Source organism: Pisolithus orientalis (genome assembly GCF_024613125.1).
Source record: "Pisolithus orientalis strain OTSU chromosome Unknown F5J12scaffold_40, whole genome shotgun sequence".
Classification (NCBI taxonomy): domain Eukaryota; kingdom Fungi; phylum Basidiomycota; class Agaricomycetes; order Boletales; family Pisolithaceae; genus Pisolithus; species Pisolithus orientalis.
Genome location: NW_026260821.1, coordinates 33,845 through 52,641, shown reverse-complemented (window position 1 = coordinate 52,641; position 18,797 = coordinate 33,845). Strand labels below are relative to the sequence as shown.

The window sequence follows — 18,797 nt, the reverse complement described above, 5'->3', positions numbered from 1 at the left end:
GCCAGAGGTCTCACTGGCCCACTAGCTTCTCCATCTTTGCAATCTGTTACGCTTCCATCAGGGGTCCTTCCTTTTTCGGATCCTAGTGGTCACGTGCGTCACATGCCTTGTCGCGTCACTAATACTTGTCATAATATTGGGAGTGCATATGTTACAAGGATGCCTCGGATCTCCAGCTGTCCAGGTATTTCCAATACCTGTCGAGACTCGTCTACATGATCCGTGACGTTCACCGCTCTCGTGATTGACAAGATGCTGTTCCCTTGCTCCGAATGACTTTCTCTGACTCGTTTATATTGCTTATATGTTGTATTATAGTTCCAGTGTCTGGCTCCTCGCTGCGCATTGATTGCGCAGCCGGTATAGCCTTTGTTTCCATCCCAGCCCCCATCTTTGACACTGGGTGACTCTTATTTATTTCAGTGATCGTTCTGTTGACTGCTGCGGATATGCGTCGCGACTGGTATGGTACTCATACTTAGGAGTATATAAACTCACATACTGTACCTTGTATCCTCAGTTTTTCGATAGCTTGCAACTGAGCTAATTACTTTGCTTCGATCCTTGTCTTCTCTCCGCACGAACAACCTTAGGGACTCGCCAGCAGACAAGATCTTTGTCGGATCCTCGCAATAACTCAGCCATAGGGGTTACGACAAGTTCGGCCCGTAGGCTCCCACCTTGCGTGCTTCGTGCCTATTCCATTTGAAGAAGTCACCGCGCTCGGGCATAACAAAATCGAAAAACTCTACGCAGCTTTTGGGACTCGTCGACCTCTTCGCGAAAGTCTACTTGTCCCTGGTTACTGAACTTCAACAAACCAAACCTTTATCAAACAAAAGGCTCGTTGGTCTCCCTACATGTAAAGACTGACTCACCTTGCCTCTCGCCTCTCAACTCAGCCGTAACAAAAGTCGATAACAAAATTGAGAAGCACCCCTCCACCCTAAATCAAATCCACCGCTCTACAGGCAGCCACTAGGCTTTAATAGATCACCTCCCTAGAGTTCGCACTTGTGGTTCCCTACGTGTAAAATCACTCGCACACCTTTACAACCCCTCTACACTGACAGGTTTCTTTCGAGAAATAAATCCTCCCTCAGCTTTTGTTGTCACTATCCATCAAAGTGTCAAACCCTTCAAAGTCGAGACCTCCTGTCCCTCCGAGAACTACCCTGTTAGGGCTAGGAAGGAACCCGCCTTTACCGCTGATACCAGGAAGACTTGGGCCATCAAAAACCGCAAGTAACCCTAGGTTATCTTATCTGTCCCATTTTAGGGAATCGGAAGTCGCGCTTAGTTCAGAAGAAGATGATCGGAAGTCCGATACTTCGTTCGGAATCAGTCCTCAAGGAAGAACAAGAAGCACGGCAAATCACCCGTTATGTCCATGACAATCGGTCACTGGAGAATCAGCCCCTGAGATGCCGCCGAAGGTATACTCCGAAGCGGAGCTGAAGGAAAGGTTGGAAAGACAGATGCACTCTTTGGCAGAGGACTGGCAGCAAGGATTGCTGGTCAAGGTCAGTCGAGTGATCCCTTCCCAACAGGAACACCTACTGGACTCGGCTCTACGAGCATGGTACGCCAGAAATTTCGGAAAGGTGATTTCCCCCAGAGGTCCCCATTGGTGGGTCCAGTAAGGGAAAAGCCTTCGGCCGACGATGGCGATGACTCGTACTGATGTCCGCCCCCCCAATGGAGGAAGGGAGTTTAATGTCGGGCGTCCCGGAGAATACGACAGAAGCCACAACTGGGCTTCAGACTTGGATCACCCAAGTGGAAGGTTATCTAAACCTTAACAAAGCATGTGTACAACACTGGAATCGCTCAAGATCTCTTTCGCCCTCATGTATATGACGAAGGGAGCTGCCGTGTCTTTCGCCGAAAATTACCAGAACGAAAATAGGCTTCTAGATGGCACCATCTGGTATTCCGACACCTTCCAGAGGTTCGTAGAATGCCTTAAAGCCACGTTCGAATCCGGCGATCAAATGGCACTTGCAATCCTGTGGCTCTCTGACATCTCACAAGGAAAAAGAGAACTAGAAGCATATATTGCCGAGTTTACAGGGTTGGTTAACAAGGCCCAACTAAAAGAAGAGTCACGAGAAGCAGGGATCTTCTTTGGGAAGGGACTCAACAAGGAGTACCATGATTGGGTTCTCAATTCAGGGCGCACGCCTTCCATGGTCATCGAGTGGATCCAGTGCGCGGGAGAAGCAAGAACCGCAATCGCGACTAAACATATCCTTGAGGGAAAAGAGTCCAAGTATGAATGGAAGTTTATTCATTTCCGTGGCAATTCCCGAGATCCTGATGTGATGGATGTTGACAAAAGAAGGCGAAACATACGCCGATCAAACGATAACGTAACGTGCTTCGAATGCGGAGCAAAGGGTCACTACAAGCGTGACTGTAAATCCCAGAAACCCGCGACCTCGCCTGGCGTTCGAGTCGTTCTTTCCACTAACGGAACAAGGACTGCTTACATAGGAGATCGTCTGGCAACAGACGAGGAAATGAAGGCGCATGGGGTAAATTTTTAAATGGGACCACGGAAACTCCTCACGTAGGTCCTGTCTCTATGTTATCCGCTGTTTGTACTACTACCATAGATGATGAATCCAAAATGTGAGTCGGTTCACCTTTGGGAAGAGTATGGCTACCAGATTTCAACGCAGGAGTAATGGTCTGCATCGATTCGGGTGCAGAGGTTTTGCTCATTTCGGAGCGAATCGTTCAAAAATTGAAGATACCAACGTATTGTGTCAAAAACTGCTTCAAAACCACTTCGTTTATGGAAAGGACGTCGAGTGGATAACCCGGAAGGTCACCATATGCGTAATCATCAAGAATCGCGTAATACGGATCAAGTGTTATGTCGGTCCATTGGTCGGAAAAGAACACATCCTTCTAGGGATGCCGTTCCTTCGAGTATACAAGCCAAGAATGGACTGGGAAAATAACAAGATCTCGTGTTGGGATGATGGGTTTGTACCGACTCGAGAAACTGACGTGTATATTTATAGTCAGGTCCCCTACTATGAAGGATACGCGGTAAAATTTAATAAGGATGGTTCCGTTAAGGAATCATCAGAAAGTACCGTCAACAAGACAACCTTGTTGACAGAACTCAAGGCCGCCTTATCCTCGACAAAGGAGGAAGTTTTACTTCCGAAGGAATACGAAGAATTCACGCAAGTCTTCTCAGAAGAAGATATTCCGCTGCCAGTTCACCGACCAGGGTTGGACCATGAAATTCGTCTTCGCGACGACTTTAAACCCAAGAAGGCAATGGTCTACCCAATGTCTCCCGAGGAATTGAAGGTCTTGGATGAATTCTTGGAAGAAAACCTAGCGTGTAAAAAGATTCAACCTTCTACGTCGCCTCAAGCCGCCCCTGTGTTTTTCGTAAAGAAGAAGGATGGAAAGAAACGGTTAATTCAAGACTACCGATATCTAAATTCCTTTACTGTCCCAGACGCTCACCCTCTACCTAACGCACAGGCTCTTTTCGACGAGTTGGTCGAATCCCGATACTATGCCAAATTCGATATTCATTGGGGTTTCACTAACCTCAGGGTCAAGGAAGGGGACGAATGGAAAGGAGCTTTCATCACTCTGCGAGGCTTGTTCGAGCCAACAGTGATGTTCTTCGGACAATGTAATTCCCCGCCCTCCTTCCAAAGGTACATGGATCGGACTTTTGAGTCCCAAAGAGGTAAACAGGTAGGATATATGGACGACGTGGCTATCCACGCCAAAACGAAGGAAGAACTTCGAACCCGAGTTCGGGAGTTCTTAATGATTTGCCAGGAAGAAGGTCTTCGCTTGAAGATTAGTAAATGCGTCTTCGAGGCCGAAGAAATTGAATTCCTCGGAATGATTATAGGAAAGGGGCGTCTGGAGACTTCACCGACGAAGACCGATGCCATCAGTACTTGGGAAGCCCCCGACAATTTAACTGGGCTTCGCCGATTCCTGGGGTTCTGTAACTTCTACCAAAAATTCATCCCTTCGTTCTCAAGCGTCGCCCATCCCCTACACGATCTTACAAAGAAAGGGGTGTCCTACACCTGGACGCCAGAACGCGACCAAGCCTTTGAGCGCCTCAAGTCCTTGTTATGCTCAGCTCTGGTCCTCACTATCCCAGACTTCTCTAAGCCTTTCGGCCTCTTTACTGATGCTTCAAAGCTCGGTACTGGGGCTGTACTAGCTCAGAAAAGTTCCGACGGTGAATGGCATCCCTGCTCTTACCTCTCCCAATCTTTGGTTGGCGCAGAGCAGCACTACCAAGTTTATGACTTGGAAATGCTGGCCATAATTTGCGCGCTCAAAGCCTTTCGCCCATACCTCCTATCCCCCATCGAACCAACTGTGGTCTTTACCGACCACAAAAATCTCGAATATTATCGTGAGCCTCAACAGCTCACTCCCCGCCAAGCACGTTGGGCCGCTACAGTCCAGTCATATCCTATCCACTTTTCTTGGCAAGCCAGGCGCTTGCAGGTTCCCGTGGATAGCCTGTCACGCAAGAGCGAAGTCGCCGAACCCGCCCCGGTTGCCACAGTCCTACCGCCGGACCTTTGGCTTTCGAAGGGGGTGGAACCTCAAATTCGCCTTGTTTCCCCAATATTTTCCCTTACAAAACTACAAAAACAACAGAAAATAAATCGTCTTGCACGAATCGGTCAGATACCCCCAGCAAGGACACGGTCTCATGCTCGCACCCAGCCCTATTCTCGCCCAACTGAGGAAAAATCAAAGGAGAATAGGTCGCCTGACGCTCGCCCAATTGAGGAACCAGTCAAAGGAGCCAGGGGTGTTTTTGCCGTGTCAGCTGAACTTTACGACCAGATCAAAAAGGAAGCTTCTCGGATCAAAAAGGGACCGGAAGCTCGAGATAACGTAACAACAGAAGCCGATGGAACAGAACGATACGGGTCAACCCATCTCTATATTCCCCCCGATCATCGCCAACACTGCATGTGAACGTATCATGACCACGAGTCTTCGGGTCATCCCGGTCAGAAGGCGATGTTTGCTAAAATGAGAAAGGAGGTCTGGTGGGAAGGAATGGGAAAAGATATTAAAAAGTACGTCGCTGGATGTCCTGTGTGTCAAGGCACCAAGGTTATCACCCATCCGCCAACCCCTCCCGTCATGCCTCACGAAACTCCTGGAATGGCCTTCCCGTTCCAACAAATATCCATGGACTTCATCACGGACCTCCCCATCTCGGGAGATGAAAAATACGATGCGGTTCTCACAGTTGTCGATCAGGGGCTGACAAAGGCCGCCCTATTTGTCCCCTGTCACAAGACTATTGACTCCGTCAGACTTGCCAAGTTGTTTCATAAGTTCATTTACGCCCAATTTGGATTACCGGAATCGGTGATCTCAGATCGAGGCCCCCAGTTTGTGTCGGCCTTTACCAAGGAGTTGTATAAGGCGATAGGGGTCAAGCCAAAACTCTCCACTGGGTACCATCCGCAAACCAACGGAGAAAGCGAACGGGTCAATCAAGAGCTGGAAGGATATCTACGCCTGTACTGCTCGGAGTTCCCCAACTCTTGGGCAGCAAAGTTGCCTTCCACTGAATTCGCTCACAACTCCCGTGTTCACTCAGTGCATCAAATGACTCCCTTCTCCCTCCTCCTTGGTTACGACCCATCCCCATATCCGGAAGTACAGGTGACTCCAGTACCTTCTGTTGAAGAAAGATTGGAACGATTGGCAGCAAGTAGAGATGTTGCGATCCTAGCGCACAAAAAGGCACAAGAGGCAATGAAATCCCGCTCAAAAGGGACTTATGTTGCGCCCAAGGTCGGAGATCGGGTACTCTTGGATACCACTCACCTCCGTATCAAAAACCAGTGCAATAAAATTGCGCCCCAACGTCTCGGGCCCTTCGTGGTGACTCAAGCCGTGTCACCTGTCGCGTTCCGATTGGATCTCCCAAGTACTTGGAAGGTACACCTGGTGTTTCATGGGTCACGGATCTTCCCATTCATCGAAAACGAGGTATATGGAGCTGTGCCCGCAGCACCGTTACCGGAGATGGTAGACGATGAAATTGAATGGGAGGTCGAGTCCGTTCTAAATCACAAAACTGATGGTCATCGAGGGAAAAGAAAATATTTGGTAAAGTGGAAAGGGTTCCCCCATTCGTCAAATATGTGGGAACCCGAAGAACACTTAAAAGAGCACGCTGAAGAAGTGCTCAACCAATACAAACTCGCTTGCCATCTTAAAAATTAATGGACTCCCCCAGATCAGTTAACACCGAGAACGACTATGCTGACCTCCCCTTGCCCACCGAATCCTTTTGCGACGCCAACGATGGGGACTGCTTCATACCCCCCATCTCTAGCTATGCCCCAACCTCACCTCCATCATCCCCCGCCGGTTTTTACGTCTCTGGGTTCTCCTCGCCCGTCTCACAACCTCATTCGTCATCACCTGCTTTCACCCGCCCTCTCAGACCGCGTCCACACCAGGGCGTCACGATCCGTCACATCCCTGCCCCCAAGGTCAGAGTCCTCCCAGGAGAGGACAGTAGCCGACAGGGAAAGGGTGAGGTGCGGGTTGATGATGACTCCAATAGTGGAACTGCCAGGCCCTCCGCTGCCAATGCTCCCAAACCTGCCAACGTTCGCACCGCCTTCACCACCTATGCGAACAGAGGCGATCGCATCGCCCTTGATCTCCTCGCCTCAGCCACTGCCCTTACCGGGACAGACAAGCAAAGATTACCAGTCCCAGCGGCTGAGTACCTGGACATTGTTCGGGCACTTGACGTCTTCCACGAAGGGGACGACATTAACGGGTGCACACCAGAACAGGTTAAGTATTTTGGGATGTTGTCTGAGATCTACCGAGCATCAGACGTGATCAACGGTCTTGTCTCCAAGATTCGAACTCGGAAACTCAGTGGCATGGCGCCCCTATCAGAGGTAATCATGATCGAGATGTTGGAGAAGGCTTCCTCCGAAATTACCAAAGCCATCACCGGAGGAGCCTATCACCATCTTAGGCAACAACAGATCAGTGAATTCCTCGCACCACCCGCTTCTCGAGTTCTTGATCGAATCATCCTGAAAGAAGCCGACCCGCCCAAGATGAAATTAAAAGAAGATATCTCGGATCAAGAGAAGGAGAAGCACTGGCGTGCCGTGGAGTTAGGGTTTGTCGACTCCGGAGAACTCTTTAAGGAGGTTGGTGCACGATTGGGAACTGGGACTCACAACTCCTCTTGGGAGGTTCTTCTGCAGGATGCGTCATGGGCTGTGACTCCCTTCGTCCCCATCCCTGCGGATCAACTTCGGTACTACCTGGGAGGACAATCCCCTGTTCCTCCCGAGCACCCCTTGTACCAACACGCCTGTTACCAGTGTCGTTACCTGGGACATTGGTCGTGTCGCAACGGACGAGGTTCCCGTTATACTCCAGCCCTCGAGGAGCCGTCATCTCCATCGCCATCGTCACCCATCACCAACCGAACACGTTCCCGTGTATACACTACTCGCTGACCCCTATCCGCACGCCCCGCCAATGCGACTTCCGACCCGTCCTCAAGGGTCTGAGGACCTTAGGGGGGGGGTGATGTTACGCTTCCATCAGGGGTCCTTCCTTTTTCGGATCCTAGCGGTCACGTGTGTCACATGCCTTGTCGCGTCGCTAATACTTGTCATAATATTGGGAGTGCATATGTTACAAGGATGCCTCGGATCTCCAGCTGTCCAGGTATTTCCAATACCTGTCGAGACTCGTCTACATGATCCGTGACGTTCACCGCTCTCGTGATTGACAAGATGCTGTTCCCTTGCTCCGAATGACTTTCTCTGACTCGTTTATATTGCTTATATGTTGTATTATAGTTCCGGTGTCTGGCTCCTCACTGCGCATTGATTGCGCAGCCAGTATAGCCTTTGTTTCCATCCCAGCCCCCATCTTTGACACTGGGTGACTCTTATTTATTTCAGTGATCGTTCTGTTGACTGCTGCGGATACGCGTCGCGACTGGTACGGTACTCATACTTAGGAGTATATAAACTCACGTACTGTACCTTGTATCCTCAGTTTTTCGATAGCTTGCAACTGAGCTAATTACTTTGCTTCGATCCTTGTCTTCTCTCCGCGCGAACAACCTTAGGGACTCGCCAGCAGACAAGATCTTTGTCAGATCCTCGCAATAACTCAGCCATAGGGGTTACGACAAGTTCAGCCCATAGGCTCCCACCTTGCGCGCTTCGTGCCTATTCCATTTGAAGAAGTCACCGCGCTCAGGCATAACACAATCAGGTAGCGAGTTGAAGTTTTCTGGTAGTTGGGATTCAAACTTGTAGTTGTATTGGGGATCATTTGGCAGTGGAGAGCTGAGATTGAATACACGGAACTTGACATCGGTAGTACTTGTAGCGAGGGTACTTGTGGATGGAGGTGGTGCAGCTGATGTGCGAGGACTGGCACTGGCACTCGAAGATCACGTAGAGCTTGTGTCGACAATGTTCACCCAATTTTTGACATGCTTAGATAAAGTCAGTTTATTGTCAGAGCTGGCAGTCGTTAGGACATTCGCAAAGAAAAGAGTTGCCTCAGTTAGGAGGAACATGTTAAGAAGTAAGACGTACATCGAACCAGTACTAGCACCGATGCTATTGTCATGTGTTGATGGTGGGGATACTTTGTTGCACATGGAGATTATCGCTTCATGCAGCGATTTTGCCTTTGCTGCTTTTGTCCCTTTCCCCTTCATCACTACAGGTCCAGCATTGTCTTCCACGTCAGCTAGGGGGGTAAGTGGCTCATTCATCCCTACAAAAAAAATCAGCCTCATGTTTTCTTGGTTAAGCATGATAGATACCGCCATCACTCTCATTTCTTTGCCTGCCAACAGTGTGAGGATGAGGACGAGGATGAGGACACAGCTTGATGGGCTTAGTGCCGGCGGCGACACCACTTTGGTTGACCTCCATTTCATCCTCAATTTCGCCGATCCGTTGATAACCTCTCTTCAGCACTGCAACCTTTTTGGCAAGGGCTTCCTGGGTGCATTCATTGTTAGCTTCCTTCTCTGCACTCGTCTGTCTTCTCGGTTGGCTGTCGAGGACGATCCTACCGGGATGCACATTAGCCACCTGGTGCTTCGGGCAACCACTTGCAAGTGTCTCCTGTGGGCACTCCGCAGCCAGTTGGTTGTCCATATCTCACAGTGCAAAGGGTTGTTGGCTGTGCGTGAAGGTGGAAGATGAAGAGACAGAAGAAAAAAAGGTACGCCTGCTGCCGTCTCTTTTGGCTTAGTTCGATTCTATGTTCAGTCGGCAAATCTGTGCTGTCCCACAGTAACTCCCATTACTCATCATTTTTCTTTCAGATATGATTCCCTGCATGAAACCTGGCTGCTGTCAATGGTTCAGAAACAAGTCGGGCCTAACCCAGCACATCAACATATACCACCCAGTATTTCCACCTATCAACATCCCCATGCAGGTAGAACAGCCAGATCAGGTACCATCGCCTGAAGAGGAACAATTCCAGTTCCGACCAGACAACGATGACTATAGTGACCCATCGACAAGCCCTTCAAATCCAACCCTTCTGGCAGAGTTTGTTGGACAAGGTGACAAGTATTATCGGAACTATCACCCAAACCTCACCAGTACACAGTATGGGTGAAAAATTAAGTATTTACTGATGTATTATTTGACAGGGCAGCCTTGTGATTCGTCTGGAAACCCCCTCCCAGTTGGACAGTCGTCCCTGCAAACTCCTTCTGAAAAGCAACCTAACGATTGGTCACCATACTCCAGTCGTCTGGAGTTCGAGCTAGCTGACTTCCTGTTCACCTGCAGCCAGATGTCTGCAGCCAATATTAACGAGTTACTAGATCTCTGGAATGCGACACTTCTCGGTGCTGGCAGCCAGCCCATCTTCAAAGATAGTGCCAAAATGTACAAGATGATTGATCACACTATACTTGGTGATGTACAGTGGGAGAATTTTTGCATATCCTATACTGGCGAACAACCAACTGATAATGTCCCATCATGGATGAATGCCGTGTATGATATTTGGTTCCAGGACCCTAAAGACGTTATTCACAATATGCTTTCCCAACCTGATTTTTCGAGAGACATGGATTACTGGCTGTTTCAGGAATATGAGAGCACGACAGACAAGAGACAGTGGGAGGATTTCATGTCTGGTGATTGGGTGTGGACTCAAGCGGTGCATCTTTTATCTTCTATGTCTCTGAGCGCTGTACTAATGGCATGCAAATAACAGGACATAATTTCTCGTGATTCAACCATGCATGGGTCAACCTTTGTTCCAATCATCCTTGGCAGTGACAAGATGACCGTGTCAGTTGCAACCGGTCAAAACGATTATTATCCCCTCTACCTCTCAATAGGTAACATGAGCAACAAAGTTCATCATGCACATCGCAATAGTGTCGCTCTCATCACTTTCCTTGCAATCCCACATAGTAAGTGCATCTGATAGATACATAGGAAAGTAATGGTGCTAATGAGAGATATACTTGTAGCTGACAAAGAGCATGCGTTGTGAGTCAAAGTGAGGTTTAGTGGTGAAAACCAACCAAAACCAACACAAAAGACAATGAAAGCGAGTGGTGGTGTGCCTATGCAGTACCTAGATGGTAGAACCTGTTCTTTGGGAGGGTTTTTTGCGAGCTACAACACTCAAAGATGAGTGCTGAGGGTTGGGGGTGCTCCTGACGAAGAGGGAGCAAGAATGTGATAGAAAGTGATAGAGTAGACTGCTGTCAGCCTACAGAAGGATGGATGGAGACTTAATTCGATGTCCTAAGCTGTACTGAGCTCAGGGAGGACTTGGAGCGAAGTATATGGATGATAGATGATGATAAGCAAAGTAGATGATAGCTAGACCCTTAATAAAGTCTCAACTATCGAAGCTGATGAATGATTTACTGAGAGATGATAAATTGCGAGCAAGAGGGGCTCTCTGATGTCTTCTTTTTTTTGCTACCTAAGTACAGTGACTTATATACAGTACAGGGGTGTTGCCTATGGAAAACAAGGTGCAAACACTTGGTAAGTGATTGGTAACTGATGAGTAAGGAATGTAAGCAATGGGTAATCGTCTTGGAAAGCATTGGTAAGCATTGGTAAGGATAAGTAAGCCAAAAGGCAAAGAATCAGTAAGCAAAGTCAAAAGATTGGTAAGTATTGGCAATAGGTGAGTCAAAGACAGTCAGAATGTCAAAGTATGAGTCAAGCAATGTCAGGAACTGGGAAAGTGCACTGGAATCACATTAGGGGGAGGCTGTGCATGTCACATCTTGAAGAGATTGCTTCTAGGCCAAAGTGGGATGACAGAGAGGCAGCACTGATCTGATGCTGATATAGTACATCCAAAAGTGGACAGGGTGAGTCAGATGTCAACAGGGGTCAAGCTTTGGGGGTCTGTGGGGTGACAGGAGCATAGGGGATCACAACTTTCCCCCCCAAACCATCCTCTCAGTGAAGCAAATAAAAACTTCATGAACAAGGCTCTGTTGGAAGAGAGGATGAAGGGGGAGCGTCTTCTGCTGTTTCTTGCAACAAGGAGGCAAGATGTGCATCATACTCGTCATGGATGTGATCAGGGAGAGTGGAGAACAGTAGATTATACTGTAGCTGTTGCAATTTTGGAAGAATGACGGACGAGACTGGTATGAAGACATTGCAGGGGGCAGGGAGGAAGGATCCATATGCTTCTTGGACTGGAGAGACTGAAACAACCACATAAGACCTTTCCAAGCAAATGACAGACCTGAGGCAACCAAAGAATGTCCTCCTGGAGGTCATACTGACAAAAAGAACATGCTGTCCAAGCTGGATGGGCTGAGAGGGGGCAGACGAGGGTGGGATGTACTAGGATGCTTCAGGATGGAAGCTGGTATGAACTCCTGGTAGATATATGTAGCCATGGTCCCTAGCAAAGGGGACAAGTGAAATGACTGATGTGGAGGCAGCTATATCAGAAGAATTAGCGAAATGAGCGTCTTTTGGAGGGAGTGCTGTAGAAACATGTGGGAATGGTTTCGGTGTCTGCAGAACTGGTGGAGATACGTCGAAAACCGGAATGTGGCACTTAAGAATTTTATTGGCGCTTAACTTGCCTCCTCCTTTTTCTTTGGCATTGACAACCTGTTCTTGTGTGAGGGATGACTGCTGACATTGCTGGCTGTCCTTCTTCACATGAGGGCTATGGTCTTCACCTCCATTCATCAGCTACATCCATGTCCACCTCACCAAACACCTTTGGTGTGTGACAGCGTCCACTGACACGTTCCGACAATTCCACTGCCAACTCTTTCATTCATCACTCACATATATCCTTCGAAATCTCAAGCCTGCAATGACCAAACCAACTGTTATGTGGTTTGGTGATGGACACTATCGCCGCGTAATTTTTGGACTCAGCCCTTATATCACCGATTATGAGGAACAAGTCCTTCTGGCATGTATTGTGCAAGGGTGGTGTGCGAAGTATGTTTTTCTACTTTCCAACTCTTACTATCAACTAACTAGAATCTCAGATGTCTTGCGATGAGGCAGGAACTTGATACTGATGCACTTTATCGGAGTCACAAACATGCAGAAGCACTGATCAAGGAGTTTGATCTCAAGACCTTACGGGATGTGTATGGCATTGTGGGTGATACAATTGTAAGTATTGTTTCACTTAGATTCCACTGTGCCTGTGTCCTGAAAACCGATTTCAGCCGTTCACCAGCAGTTTTCCCTGTGCCAATATATACCAACTCATTGCCCCTGATATACTACACCAGATCATCAAAGGGACATTCAAGGATCATTTGGTCGAGTGGGTTGAAAGCTATTTGAAGACCATGCATGGCACAACAAAGGCAAATGTGACCTTAGATGATATTGACCAGAGGTACATCTGCTTTAATTTACGTTTCTTTCTTTCCTCATGTAGGATACCTTAGAATCACAGCCATTGCGCCTTTTGCAGGGCTCCGTTGCTTTCCCGGGGGCCGTCATTTCAAACAGTGGACTGGTAACAACTCAAAGGCACTAATGAAGGTAATTTTAGATCAGGTTGTTTATACAGTCTGTCGTTAATGTTCAATACATAGGTGTATCTACCTGCCATTGAGGGGCATGTACCAACAGAGATTGTGCGAACATTTTGCGCTTTGTTGGAGTTCACATACCTGGTCCATTGCAATGTCCTCACTGAAGAAACCTTGGTTGCAGTTCAAGATACCATCGACTGCTTTCACAAGTACCAGGAAATATTTCGCCAATCAGGTACCATTCAAACTTTTTCCTTACCATGCCAGCATGCGATGAAACACTACCCTGATCTTATATGTTTATTTGGGGTGCCGAATGGACTTTGCACACCAATCACCGAATCAAAGCATATCAATGCTGTGAAGGACCCATACCGACAGACCAATCGTAACAAGCCACTGGGCCAAATGCTCATTATCAATCAGCGCTTAGATAAGTTGGCAGCCTCTCGAAGGGATTTCAACAAACGAGGGATGCTAGAGGGAAACTGCCTCATGGCAACTATGCAGCTCCTTTCGACTCAAGGTTGGTCATTGGACGATCATATTGATTTTCATCATATTCACATGAAGTAAACAGATGGCAGAGAGAATGGCAGTACATCACAGGTCCTAGGTTCCAGTCCCCATAATGAAGACAATGGTGAGGCTGTGGACTGCCCAACATCCATAGAGGTGCATGTTGAACTCACTTGCACCACCCATATGTACCTTATTAACCTGAGTAGTGCAGTGGCTCACAAAATCAACCTCTTGCATTCAGAAATGAAGTGGGCCAGAACCATGACAGATCTTGCAATCGAGCTCGGTCTATCACATCTCCCTACCATTCTGGAGGAGTTCCTGCTTCAACAAGCCAACACTGAAGACTACCACGATCTCTGTGACATCCCACTATCTGAGTGCCCCATCTATGGCAACAAAATCACCGTCGTTAATTCTGCAGCTGCACTATTCTATGCACCAAGTGATATCAGTGGTATTGGTGGCATGCAGTGTGAGTATATCCACTCATGTCATTCGTGGCAGAACAGGCCACCCCGGTATGACTGTGCATTTGTGAATACTAATCCAGGGCTGAAGGGGATGCATGGTTTGGATGTCGTGCATATCCTTGGGTTTTTTTCCTTCATTTCCCAAAGCAAGCATTACCCATGCACAGTAGTGCAGTGGTTTGACCATGTCGGGGATGACCCAGATGTGGATACGGGGATGTGGATCGTATGCCTGGCCCTTACTGCAAATTGTCACCCGGCCACCGCTGTCATACATGTAGACACCATATATCATGCAGCACACCTCATCCCCTTGTACAGCACCCACCCCATTCCCAGAACCATAAAGCCGCATCATTCTTACGATGCATTTACCACCTTCTACATGAACAGATTTATCGATCATCATGCATTTTCGCTTTTATCAGATTCGTACTTGTAGCGTACTTGATTGTATGCTCAAATTCCATAGTAACTTAGCTGCTTGGGATGCTTATCTACTTGAGTCACACTTAAACATTCGCCAAGTTACTTAGCAGTCATGCATGCTTGGCAATGTGGGTGCTTAACATGCTTATGCTACTTACGTGCTTGACAGGTGCTGCTAAGTGGTCAAGCACGGTTAAGCAGACTTATGATTTGCTGATGGGGCACAGTACGCTGCCGATGTCAAGTACGACCGCATCACTCATGCCGAAGAATAGTTCGAGGAATATATTGGCAATGACATCTTCGTCGCTGACCAGATATAAAAATGCCACAGGTTCGACGGGCTTGACGGTGCCAGCAAGTTTGGTAGCACCGACAAGGTCATTGCCTTCCAAGGGAAGGTTCACTCGCAAGGAGACTTCTGCAAGGCCAAACGCGTATAACCTTCACTGGCGCCTCACTTCGCGGGGCAACGATGCTGCATTCCAAGTCGACATATGCCAGTGAGTACACATTCTTCTTCACTCTGCGAACCTTCCCTAATCTTCCCCAGGTTTGACGATTCAAACACCGTTTGAAAGGTTTCCGCGCACTCCTACAGGACCGAGGACTTTACATAATGGCAACATTTTTTTTTTCCATTTCTTGCAGGAAGAAGTTTCCGTACGTCTCACGCAACTCCTCCAGCCTACATGCACTTCAACCTTCTGTTTTCCGAGTCGTCGTGTAATGACGTCAAGTAACACGATCCAGCAGAGAATCAAGCAGTTCAAGGACACTGCCATCACAAGGGCCCCTCTCGTGCCATCGTAAACATCTGCTCGTTTGTTTTTATGCATCCTTTCATAGATTGTGATTGGTTGGCCTACCTTAATCCCAGATGTCTTCACCCAGCCAGAAATATGTTACTGCAAGGAAGGATATGCGGAGTGTTTGTGATCTCGTGTGCCGTTGTAAACTGTACTTTGAGCTGTGCAATCAGATGTGTTGTGTGTGCAACAAGAGACTCTAGGTTCACGCATCAATTATGCTTACTATTACCACTGTAACTAATCACCACCTCAAGAGATTTCCAAGAATTGCAACGTAGGCGACATGCGCACAACAGAAGGTCATTTGCAGCTATCCCCCGTTGTGTCGGGTCAAAACTCCTCTTGCTGCCTTTTGTATCCAACCCCGCAGTGACAGCGCATTGGCTTGTCTTCCTTGATGATGGGCACTCGGTGGAACTAAGATAAGGGAAGCACCACTGGAGTGTTGCTGCGTTATTGTATAAAAGCACCCTCTTTCTAGCCGAGGGTGTGCATCCCTGCGCAGATGGATCGCTACTTGACACTCTTGTGCCTTGCCCCCATCCTATATACTATCTACAGGTGTTTCACCGGCACCTCGCTTTCTCGAGTGCGTGGGCCCAAGCCCACTTCATTCCTTTTCGGTGAGTGCGCCGTTCGCTTGTATACACTCTCTGAGTTGTGGTTGTGCCGCAAAGGAAACCTTCCCGAGTTGTACCAGGGTCAGGCTGGTGAAGCAGATTTTCGCTGGCAACGCCTCTACGGCGATGTCATCCGGGTGAAGGGCATCCTTGGTGTAAGCATGCTGCTTGGAGATATGGCCTTCGTTCTCACCTTTGTTCTCGGCTGTAGGAGGATCAACTTATGGTTGCTGATCCGAAAGCTCTGTCACGGATTTTTGCCACTGCCTCGTATCATTTCCCAAAGCCACCTTGAACGTCGGGTTCAGTCGCTGATCCTGAACGGAAAGAGTGTCGTCTGGGCGGAGGGTGTGTCAAAACCTGAGTTCCGCTGTGCATTCGATAATGTCATACTTGCAGGTGATATTCACAAACGACAGAGAAAGATATTGAATCCAGGCTTCGGCGGAGCTGAATCACGGGCATTCTTAGTCATATCGCAAGCTTCTGCTGAACGTGTAAGTTCCTGGGTTCTCGGCCAAGGTCAATAGTGAACCATTATCAAGTTGAGCATGACATGGAGCGAAACTATCGAGGCTAATAACGGCGACAAGGTTGTCCTGGATATCCCCAGTTGGATCTCCCGAGCTACTTTAGATGCCATAGCAGAGGGTGAGCGTGATCGCCACTGTCATCTCCATCTTCAGAACTTACTTTCACCTTTCTGAATTAGCTGCTTTCGACATCCGGTTGGGCTGCCTTCGGAATTCCGACAATGCACTGGCGAAAAGCTACAATGGGATGTTGTAAGTCGCGATGTCGTTTCCCCTCGAGAGGCCAGGGCTGCCTGATACTCAACTTTTGTACGCAGAATGAATGTTTATGGCACCCCTTCTTCAATACAAATATTCATCCAGGAAGCTTTGAAGTATATCCCGACGTCGATCTTAACATACTGGGCTAAGCACAGCTCAAATCGTCGTGTCGTACGTATCCGCGAAACGAGAAAAGTCGCCACTGCCATTGCAGAAAGCATGGTGAAAGAGAAGGCAGAGTTTCTCTTGCAGGGGAAGGGAGGCAGGGATATCTTCACGCTACTTGGTGAGTACGACATGGTATGCATGACCCAAGTGACGATATCTATCTTTTGTTAGTAAAAGCAAACATGGATGCTGAAGCGAAAACACAAGCTAAGCGATGAAGAGTTATACTCGCAGATGCGGTAGGGCTCAGTTGCCAAGGAATTTTTCTCAGCTTACACCTGTCGTAGTATAATTCTTATTGCGGGTCAAGAATCGACCTCACATACTATCAATTGGACCTTACTGGAACTAGCACGAAAACCAGAGATACAGTCGAGACTCAGATCGGAGATAACACAACACGAGTCTGCCATTCATGCTCGTGGCGACACGCAGTTCACAGCATCCGACTTGGACAATATGTTGTACTTGAATGCTATCATTAAGGCAAGCGCCCATTGATACATCTCGATGCAATAACCCAGCCAACATCGCTTTCACCTTGGAAATAATAGGAAGCTTTGCGGTATCATTGTGCGGCAGCGCAAGTGTTCCGCGTGGCTTCTCAGGACTGTATTTTGCCCCTTTCTCGACCTATTACGACGGAGTCAGGTGAACTAATGTATGAGGTACTCGTTCCGAAAGGGACTCGCATTATAGCATCTGTCGCTGCATACAATCGGTCTGTTCTTTCCACTTCTTCTACCCGGAACACGTACTGAAGACATTACAGCAACAAGGACATGTGGGGTGAGGACGCTGACGTGTTCAATCCAGGCCGTTGGCTGGATGGCATTGCCAAGGACAAAAAAGAAGCTGCCACCGGAGTATACTCGAGCCTGTGAGCCCCTGTATTTTGCATACGACTAACCGGCGTATTTCTGACCTTGCCCCTTTTTCCTAGGTTGACGTTCGGTGGTGGCCACCGCGCGTGTCTGGGTTGGCGATTCGCGTAAGCACCACCAATTATTCTAGGTGGTGTCTAACTGAGCATTATGTGATGTCCATGGTGACCTTTTCGCAGGGTCATCGAGATCCAAGCTTTCCTAGTGGAGATTGTTCGCAAATTCGAGATATCCCTCACCGAGAAAGCGAGGCGAATTCGGCGTGAATCGTGTCTTGTGATGGTGCCTACCGTGGAAGGCGAGGTTACTCGTGGAGTTCAACTACCGCTCGCTATTTCCATCACTCCACGGAATCGGGACGAGTGATGATTGAAAATAATGGCTTTACCAGTGGTACGTATTACCAACTATACATCCAAGCTGTTCCTTGCATTCGTCTTCTCTTACACAATGGAAGATTGGTAAGATTTGTCATACACTCTGAGACCCAAAACTTTCAGTTGTATCACTCTCCCCCTTTCTTAATTGCCTCATTTGATTGCGTTGTAAGACGTCCGGAGATCGAACAATGCATATGTATCCGTGGAGCGTGCTAATTAAACCGAGATTCAGATTTGTGGATCGAGGAGCAAACACTTGTAAACGAAAGAAGTACGAAAAGTTGCGTAAGAGTACTAGATTTCTCTGCTGCCACCCGGACCAGAACATCTTGCTCCCCCTGTTTCATACAGGATTGGTCAAATGGCTGTCTGGAAGTTCATATGGGCGGCCTGTCCGACACTCGGTCCTACCACAGTTCTCAAAGCAATGAGATTGAAGGAATCCAATTGCCTACTGACGATACAGTGGTTAAACGCCTGGTGTGGCAGATCTGACCGTTGGCTGTGCTTCGATAGTCGGATAGCTGCTCATGCCGGGACGGAACTCTCCGAGAGTAGCCGCTAAGTGAACCTGATCAGATCTGCATACTGATCACGGATGGAGCACATCCCGATATGCTAGTCGAATGGCGTACAATAT

General features: G+C 48.1%; 4 protein-coding genes across 4 annotated transcripts; 3 read left to right on the top strand and 1 right to left on the bottom strand.

The window, feature by feature from the left end:
- Nucleotides 1-8,215: 8,215 nt before the first annotated feature.
- On the bottom strand, nt 8,216-9,209 carry F5J12DRAFT_896479 (uncharacterized protein; the record flags this gene model as incomplete). Its single annotated transcript, XM_051747946.1, has 3 exons — nt 8,216-8,474; nt 8,637-8,820; nt 8,870-9,209. The coding sequence occupies 3 exons, from the start codon at nt 9,207-9,209 to the stop codon at nt 8,216-8,218; spliced, it is 783 nt and encodes a 260-aa protein (XP_051596276.1).
- A 280-nt stretch (nt 9,210-9,489) lies between these two features.
- F5J12DRAFT_896478 (uncharacterized protein) lies at nt 9,490-10,287 on the top strand (the record flags this gene model as incomplete). The annotated part of the gene is made up of 2 exons (XM_051747945.1): nt 9,490-9,664; nt 9,716-10,287. The coding sequence occupies 2 exons, from the start codon at nt 9,490-9,492 to the stop codon at nt 10,285-10,287; spliced, it is 747 nt and encodes a 248-aa protein (XP_051596275.1).
- Nucleotides 10,288-12,390: 2,103 nt separating this feature from the next.
- Nucleotides 12,391-14,124, top strand: F5J12DRAFT_896477 (uncharacterized protein; the record flags this gene model as incomplete). Its single annotated transcript, XM_051747944.1, has 7 exons — nt 12,391-12,521; nt 12,572-12,701; nt 12,758-12,933; nt 12,986-13,082; nt 13,136-13,601; nt 13,656-14,054; nt 14,105-14,124. The coding sequence occupies 7 exons, from the start codon at nt 12,391-12,393 to the stop codon at nt 14,122-14,124; spliced, it is 1,419 nt and encodes a 472-aa protein (XP_051596274.1).
- Nucleotides 14,125-15,816: 1,692 nt separating this feature from the next.
- F5J12DRAFT_907175 (cytochrome P450) lies at nt 15,817-18,143 on the top strand (the record flags this gene model as incomplete). Its single annotated transcript, XM_051748890.1, has 12 exons — nt 15,817-15,934; nt 15,989-16,279; nt 16,331-16,428; nt 16,477-16,582; nt 16,644-16,716; nt 16,782-17,025; nt 17,089-17,132; nt 17,181-17,379; nt 17,448-17,614; nt 17,666-17,773; nt 17,837-17,884; nt 17,957-18,143. 12 exons carry the CDS (start codon nt 15,817-15,819, stop codon nt 18,141-18,143), a joined length of 1,683 nt encoding a protein of 560 aa, XP_051596273.1.
- Nucleotides 18,144-18,797: the final 654 nt, after the last annotated feature.